This window comes from Neophocaena asiaeorientalis, unplaced genomic scaffold (genome assembly GCF_003031525.2).
Source record: "Neophocaena asiaeorientalis asiaeorientalis breed wild unplaced genomic scaffold, Neophocaena_asiaeorientalis_V1.1 scaffold185, whole genome shotgun sequence".
In the NCBI taxonomy this organism is placed as follows: Eukaryota; Metazoa; Chordata; class Mammalia; order Artiodactyla; family Phocoenidae; genus Neophocaena; species Neophocaena asiaeorientalis.
In genome coordinates, this window is record NW_020171809.1 from 746,987 (window position 1) to 754,804 (window position 7,818).

The following is a 7,818-nucleotide window of genomic DNA, read 5'->3' on the forward strand; positions in this document are numbered from 1 at the left end:
CCCCCTCTCTCACATCCTGGGTTTGTCGTCACAGCCCCAGAAGTTGGCCAGCCACTTGATGTCCAGGTAGAAGGAGAAGGGCTTGGTCTTCCGAGTGTAGATCTTATTTCTGGGGAGGAGAATCAGCCTGAATGCCCCCAGCCCCCCGTTGCTCAGAAGTGAGCCAGATGGGTGGGGCCCCCAGGACCCCCGTGTCTGTATTCAGGCCCCTGGGGTCCAGCTGTGCCTCTGCCTCGAGGGTGTGCGCCTGTCACTCGGGCCGGGCTGATTCCCATGGAGTCACCCCAACTCATTGCTCAGGTCAGAGAAAGGGGGACCAGAGGGTCTGCTACATGGTGAGTTCAAACACGTAAGAACGGCAGAGGGGATCCTGTATGAGGAAAGTGTCCTGGGAACTTGTTGGAAAACCCGGAAAATTTGAAGAATGCACTACCCGTGGAGTCTCCAGACTGCTGTTCTAACCTACAGGCCCGGACTTGAGCTGCAACATTTCCAGGCTCCAGGCAGCCCTGTTCACTGCAGGCTGGCCCCACAATCGCAGCTGGCGGGAGCCCCGTTCACTGCAGGCTGGCCCCACAATTGCAGCTGGTGGGGCTCCATTCCTTAATACCTATCCTTGTTTACTACTGCTCCTCCGAACTCAGTGGTTTTTATACACGGGCAGAATCCTTGGTTTGTCTCAGGTCTGAGGTCAAGGGCCTCTCTGTTCAGTCCTCCAGTTACCTGGCTGGTCCCTATGCTAAATGTACACCTAATGGATAAAGGCACAGAATTAGGTCACCCCTGAGATTTTCTCTAATTGTTTGCTACATGGTACATTTATTGCTCACTTCCCTTACCCGTCCATTTATCTTTGTTTCAAAAATCTGAACATCGGGTCAGCATATACTTACGCTCAGTGTTTAATGGTGAAATTTAAACGTAATTAAAATAAAAATAGTACACCCGTAAGAAAGTGACAGAGAGGACACTGAGGCTGGGGGTCTAAAGATGAGGCCTCACCTTGCCTAGAAGAAGTGCAGCCTTGGGGAAGAAACTGTGAAGCCGGGGTCTGCCGGAGGGGCCTCTGGGGCAGCCTGGGAAGAGCTGCATCCCCGGGCCAGGTAAACCCAGGCTGCCCTGGCAGCCCTCTCCTCCCCACCCAGCCCGTCCTGTTCTCTCCTTTCCTTCCCCCTGGTCTCCCCAACCCCTGCACCCGCGTGGGCTCCTCTGCTCTTGGGTCCCAGGCGATGCTGGCTGACCTTGAACCGTTAAATACAGGCGTTCTCCAACAGCTCCAGGTGGACGTGAACAGACCGGCGCCGCGGTCTGACCTCCGGACTTAGACCCAGATGCCTCGTTGACCTGCCTCCAGGCCTCTCAGACTGCGCACACCCACAAAGACCTCCAGATCTCACCTCACATCCTCTCTGTTCCATCACCTGGGTGCAGCTCACGGTAACGGCCTGCTGGGGCCGGTCCTCAATCCCCTCCCCCAGCTCACCCAGGCCTGGTTCAGGGTCTGGACAGCGGGGACATGGGGGGTGTTGAAGCTACAGCGGGTGAAGGGGGCCTGTGCCTAGCCCGGGGAGCAGCTCCCGCATCTGCTCCTGGATGCTGAGCCAGGGCTCACCTGTCCAGGGCGGGCACCTGTCCAGGCTGGGGGGAGCATTGCAGAGCACGGCCCAAGGAGCCGTCCCTTCCCTTGCTCTGTCCCTCCCTCCTCGGGGCCACCTGGCCTTGCTGCCCACCCAGCCCTGGCTGGGGGCGGGGCACACGCACTTGGCCTTGTCGCTGAAGGAGATGAGCGAGGTGCCTGCAGGGGCGTTCAGGACCTTCTGGGAGCCCGAGTATAAGACATCGATGCCTGTGGAGGGGAGAGGCGTATGCTCAGGGGCCGAACCCCGCGTGGGGTTGGGGTCACGGGGGCTGCCCAGCCCAGGTCCTGAGAGTCCAGCAGAAGTTGCGGGAACCTGGGACCCACCATGCAACTGGTGTCGGAAATGGGAGGGACAGTGTTGGAGGACTAGACCCTTACCCTGTGGGGTCCGACGCTATTGCAGGTGGGCTGAGCTAACGAGGGCACCCGTTAGCATCTGCCTGGTGTGGAAAACCCACACGTCTGGGGTCAAGCGCTGGGCGAGAGTGGGGGGGTGGCGGAGGGTGGAGCAGCAAATGGGTTTTTCCTTCACATCTTGCAGTGCCCGTCCCCCGGGCTCCCACACAGCCTGAGGGGAGTTTCAAATTATGGGGCAGCAGCAGAGGGCGGTGGTCAAGCCCAAAGCCGGGAGGACCAAGGACCAGGATTCAGATCCAAGCCCTGCACCGTCTCTGACTCCCTGAGGGTGGGGACCCGAGGCAACTGCGTGCCCAGGTGCACGGACGGGTGGGCCCGGAATGTTCTTTACGGTTCATTCCTAAAGCCTAAAACTGGGCGGACCCAAAGTTCTCCCGAGAGGAAAGGGGTGAAGTGGGGGTGTTCACACAAGCGATGAACATTCAGGAGCAGCAACACGAGCGACCTTGCTGACATTAGGTTGACGTCTGCTGACCCACAAGGTCCCGTGGAGGCCAGGGGGTGGGGGCAGTGAAGGCCAGAGGTCCTGAGCCTGGCCCTGTTGCTCCGCGGCCTGGGCCTCAGGCTGGAGCCTCCTTGCCCGGCTTCTCCTTCCACGGCGGGGGCGGCCAGCCTGGAGGCCCAGGGCGGGCATCCCGGGGACAGCACTGCCCCCCTGCTCCCATCCCCAGGGCCCCTCTGTGTGCCTGTCCTTTCAGAGCAGTGGTTTGGGGTCAGCCCAGAAGGCTCCCCCTTCAGCACTGGGTCCCGCGGAGCAGAGCCCTCTGCAGAGGCAGAAGCGGACCAGGCCAAGTGGGCCGGGCAGCCGTGGACGCAGCACCACCCAGGGTGGAGCCGGGCTTTCCTCCCTGAGGAGATGCTGGGCCTGGAAGGCTTCCCCGGGCTGGCCTGCAGGTGACAATGTCAGCGGTGCTCCCAGCGTGTGACAGGCGTTGGGGGGGGGTCTCCGCCCTGATTGGCAGGGGCCCTGGCGCTGCCCCCACCCCTCCTCCAAGGCTCTGAGTGCCTTTCCAAATGCCTGCCGCCCGGTCCCGGCCCAACGGCCCAGCAGGAACACGGGGTGTGGCCAGTCTATGGAGCGTGTCCTGCCCCGTGAGGAGCTGGTGGCTCTCCCACGCCTTGTGGGGACCAGCGCCTAATCCCGTGTGCAGCTGACGGACACGCAGGCCCTGGTACAGCACACCTCCCAGCCAGGGCTTCTGACGCTTTGGGCCACCGGTGGGTGGCTGGGCGGGGGGCACTCCCTTACCCTGCTGGTCCATGTAGATGGGGACCCCGCCCAGGGATGCCACCGAGTCCACCAGCAGCAGGCACTGGTACCTGGGGGGAGGGGCAGCAGAAAGCAGGAGGGGCTTCAGACTCTGCCCCGGGGTGGGGTTTCTGGAGGGGCCTTAAGAGCCTCTAGAAGGGCCACCGGGGAAGCAGGGGGAGCCTCCCACCTCCCACAGGGTTCCTCCTCCGGGGCTCTCAGCCCCCCGGGACCGGCTCTGTGTCTGAACCTGGGTGAGCCCCCGGCACAGCGAGCGTCACCCTGGGGGCCCCAGGTGGCCGGACCCAGGTACTCATGAGGCCAGCCAGGCAGTCTGTGTCCTGGGGGCGGGCTGGGTGCTCTGACAGCTCAGGCCCAAGGGCCGTGTGGGGTCCAGGGACCAGCCTAGCACAAGGCTGCATCTCTTCTGCTGACAGCCCACAGGGCAGAAGTCCAGAGCATGGGGAGGACAGAGTCCAGAAACAGCCTGAGCTGAAACCTCTGACTTTCCTCCACCTCCACATTTTCTTTAAAAAAGGCACAAAGAGTATTCCACGCGGACCTATGGGAGTCATAGCCCAGGTGACATCTGTGAGCTTGATTCACTGGACAGGACTCCAGGCGGCAGGTGGTCCTGGCTGGGCTGTGCCCAGTGGGCCCGAGGCCCCCATGGAGGATGGCAGCCCTGCCGGGGTGACCCTGCCTGTCGGTGGAGCTTCTCTCCTTCCATCCTGTGGTCAGCTGTCCAGAGCACGACTGCTGGTCCTAGGAGGGAATCCCACGGGACCCCACCCAAGGCCCTGGGCAGCCCACAGGCAGGCGTGGGGGAACCTGGCAGAAGGCAGTGGAGGACGGTGCTGCTTTGGGGCTCTGGGACCTCGGGGCAAGGGGGGCAGGCCCTGGCACCAAGGCTGCAGGGTCAGCTTGAGCCCTCCCTAGTCATGGGGCCAGGAGGGCAGTGGCGCTGGGGGGACACCTGACCCTGCTCTCAGATGGGAGGGTCCATCCAGCCTCGGCCCAGAGCCAGGAGGACCCCCGAGGACCTGCACCACCATCACACGGCAGAGGCTGGGGGGACCGGCCAGCAGCCCACCACACTCCCACCCTGTCCTCAGACTGGGTCTGAGCTGTGCTTGGCTCTGCCCCCAGCACTGCCACCCTGGAACAGGCTCCCCCGAGGGACAGGCTTACCTGAGGGGACAGGCTCACCTGTGCGGACAGGCTCACCTGAGGGGACAGGCTCACCTGTGCGGACACCTGAGGGGACAGGCCCACCTGTGGGGACAGGCTCACCTGTGCGGACACCTGAGGGGACAGGCTCACCTGTGGCAGAGCTCCCCATAGCCATCGAGGGGCTGCAGCACGCCACTGGATGACTCCCCCTGGGTCAGGAACAGCAGCACGGGCTTGTGCTGGGCCAGGGCCTGAGACGACAGAGGTTACAGCCATAGGCAGACCCAGTGCGGGGAAGGGGCCTCTGTCTGTCCTCCTCCCCAGGGACAGTGCAGATCTGGGCAGTGGGAGCTGGACGCCCCTCAACCCCTCCTGCCCCACCAGCTGACCGGCCCCCTCCCCGGGCCGGCGCACCCCCCATACCTCCTCCACCTCCTGCAGCGTGAAGTGGCCTCCAGGGTCCTTGATCATGGGGTGTACGCGGGCTCCTGGGGGCAGAGTGAGTGGTGAGCAGTCCCCGCACGCTGGGGGGAGCCAGTGCTGGGGACAGAGGCCGGGCTGAGCAGGTGGGTCCTGTGAGGGCCGCCCATGCCTGCCCCCAGCCGCTGCTGGAGGGGGAAGGTGGAGTGTGCTCGGTGAATCCAGGTTCCGGGGTGCCGTGGATGAGAGCGGGTCCCTCAGCTCCACTGTCCCCTCCCCAGCCCACCTTCCCTGAGCCCAGCCAGGCTGGGGCACCCTGGTCCTTTGCAGCCCTCTCCACATGGGAAGTAGAGAAGCATCTGTGCAAGGCTGAGCAGATGGGTGCTTCCCAGCAGAGGGTAGCTTCAGAGGGGCCATGCATTTGATGGATGACTGGGTGAAGGATTGAGTGGGTGCGGGAGCAGGCTTTGCCCCCTCTGGGGCCTTGGGGCTCCAGGGAGGCAGGCCCTTGTCCTGCTCTGTCTCTTGAAGCCCTGCACCCCCGTGCACAGCAGGCCCCCAGTGTCATATGCAGGAGGCAGGGAGGCCCTAGGACCATCCCAGCCTCAGGGGCCTGAGGTGTGTGGTGGAGGCAGGGGAAGGGCTTGCCCAGGCCAGGAGGGTGGCCGAGGTCCGCTCAGGGTCCTGGACCCTGCCTGACCCGGGCTCCCCTTGAAAACCGGCATGTGCACTGGAGGGGCCCCGGTGAGGGGTCAGGATGCCCTCGGGCTGTCGGGGGTTGTCCATTAACCTGGACCGAGTGTGGTCATGTGCGGAGCTGACCAGGCAGGGGTTCCATGATGTTTCCAAACCCGCGGTAAATCATTAAACCCAATGCACCCTAGGGCTTTCGACTTCTGTCTCTTCTTTTAGTAAATTTTACTCTGGAAGTGGAAACCCTGTCCATACCTCCGTATTTTGCAGCTCTAGAAACAGAGCTGTTTCTGAGATTTTGAGGGGGGGGCTGTCAGCTTCTGAAACCTTGTCCTGTGACAGAGTGGAGGTGGCCCCTGGGGACCTCAGACAGCTGCGGGGATGCTCTGGGTTCGTGCTGAGACCAGAGGAGTCCCTGCAGTGCTGTCCCCACCACGGGCTCCGGAAATAGCTGTTCCCCAAACTCCGGGAGACCAGGGGGATGGGGGCCCCTCAAGCATCCCGACACCCACTTGGAGGAGACAGCAGGCTGGCAGGCAGGGGGATGCGTGAAGGGTCTCCAAGGGGGGTAAGTGCTCAGGGCCTGAGGTTGGTACCTGGAGAGGGGCGCTTCCAGGCTTCGTGCCAGAGGAGGGAGGCCTTTGGGGAAGGGTGGAGAGAAGGGCCGCACCCCACACCCACACCGTCTCTTACCGATGCGCTCCCCGATGTCCTGGGCCCGCTGCCCCCAGATGCCGTTGACCCCGACCAGGAAGGAGTCCCCCGGCTCCAGGAGGTTGAACAGGGCGGCCTCCAGTGCGCAGTGCCCCGAGCCACTGATGGCCAGCGTGAGGGGGTTCCGGGTCTGGAACACGTACTGGATGCCTTGCTTGATCTCGTCCATGATCTGGGGGCAGTGGACATGCAGGTCACCGCCTCCCCTACTCCCACCCCAGGGAGGAGGCCACTCAGGGCACTGACCGCTGTGTCTCAGTGGCCTACCTGGAACATCTCCTTGTGCATGTGTCCTATTGTCTGCCTGCCCCCAGCCGCCATGACGCGGGGGGTCAGGTTAGAGGGGCCGGGCCCCAGCAGAAGCCGGCTGGGAAGGGACAGGGGCTTACTCAGGGCTTCTGGGGGAGCCACCAGCAGTGGGTGGGAGGCCATGGTCCTCACCCAACCTGCCGCCTTGTGCCCCAGGGCCGCACTGGCCGCGGTCAGTGCCCGGAGCATTTCCCAGCAGGCCCTGCACTGGACGATGGGCACCGGAGGACACGGGGGCGTCCAGGAGGCGAGGCTGGTCGACGGGTTTCTGCTCCACCTGCTGTCTTTTGCTGTGTGTCGTTGTTACCAGGCCGTTATCAATGCTTGTCCTGCACGTGAAGTCTTGGAAGCAGGGGTGTTGAACCCTCGGTGGGAGAGGAGGAGCCAACAAAGTCCAGTCAGTGAAAAACAGATCTTGGCAAGCCGCCCTCTGCCCTCCAGCCACCCCTCCCTCTCCGTCCCCGAAGGATGCCCAGCCTGGTACACCTGGCTGGGCTCAGGGGGCCCCAGCGTTTTTCTTATGTGACCAGAGCGCCAACATTTCAGACTTGGCAGACCTACAGGCTGTGTTAAAACTACTCAGCCCTGCTGTGGTGGTGAGAAGGCGGTTACAAGGGTGTGGCCGTGTGCTAATAAAACTTTATTTACAAAAGAAGCAGTGGGCCAGATTTGGCCCAGGGCCACAGTTTGCTGATTCTGGCTTAGCTCCCGGAAAGACTCACTTTAGAAAATATATGCTCCACGTGTATAAACGCACATATGTACACACTGAGGACATGTCCATTCTTGATCCTTTTGGAGTATCTCCTCTGCCCGTCTACGCCTGAGGGCCCCGATGATTGGTCTCCACACATGTAACCAAGGGGTGCTCACTGGGGAGCCTCCGCAACTTCTGAGTCAGCACGTGGGTTGAATAAATACGACCAAGACTCCCTGCAGGAGGATCCAGGCCCAGCCCAGGGTGGCAGCCCAGCAGAGCCGCTGGCGTCCTGGGACATCGAAGGAGCCCTGCGTTGTGGGTGACCAGGCCAGGGAGGCACTGGACCGGACGCTCTCTGAGTAGCTCTTGCTTCTGACAGCTCTCAAGGGGCCGGGTTGGAGCTTGCCAGGACTTCCCATTCTGTGTTTAGGGATCTGACGCCTGGGCCTCAGTAACCAGGGAGGCGTCCGGGCTTGCACGGAGCCTCCATGGTCGACAAGTGAC

General features: G+C 62.7%; 1 protein-coding gene across 1 annotated transcript in view; it reads right to left on the reverse strand.

Moving 5' to 3' along the window:
* Nucleotides 1–7,166, reverse strand: part of AGXT (alanine--glyoxylate aminotransferase) — a 12,157-nt gene extending 4,991 nt beyond the window's left edge. Inside the window, exons 1-7 of the mRNA XM_024764020.1 lie at nucleotides 6,573–7,166; nucleotides 6,285–6,477; nucleotides 4,902–4,966; nucleotides 4,629–4,729; nucleotides 3,306–3,376; nucleotides 1,762–1,846; nucleotides 14–109 (exon numbers count right to left, since the gene is read on the reverse strand). Of these exons, the coding sequence (XP_024619788.1) occupies nucleotides 14–109; nucleotides 1,762–1,846; nucleotides 3,306–3,376; nucleotides 4,629–4,729; nucleotides 4,902–4,966; nucleotides 6,285–6,477; nucleotides 6,573–6,803 (842 nt within the window). The 5' untranslated portion in view covers nucleotides 6,804–7,166. The remainder of the gene's footprint in view (nucleotides 1–13; nucleotides 110–1,761; nucleotides 1,847–3,305; nucleotides 3,377–4,628; nucleotides 4,730–4,901; nucleotides 4,967–6,284; nucleotides 6,478–6,572) is intronic.
* Nucleotides 7,167–7,818: the final 652 nt, after the last annotated feature.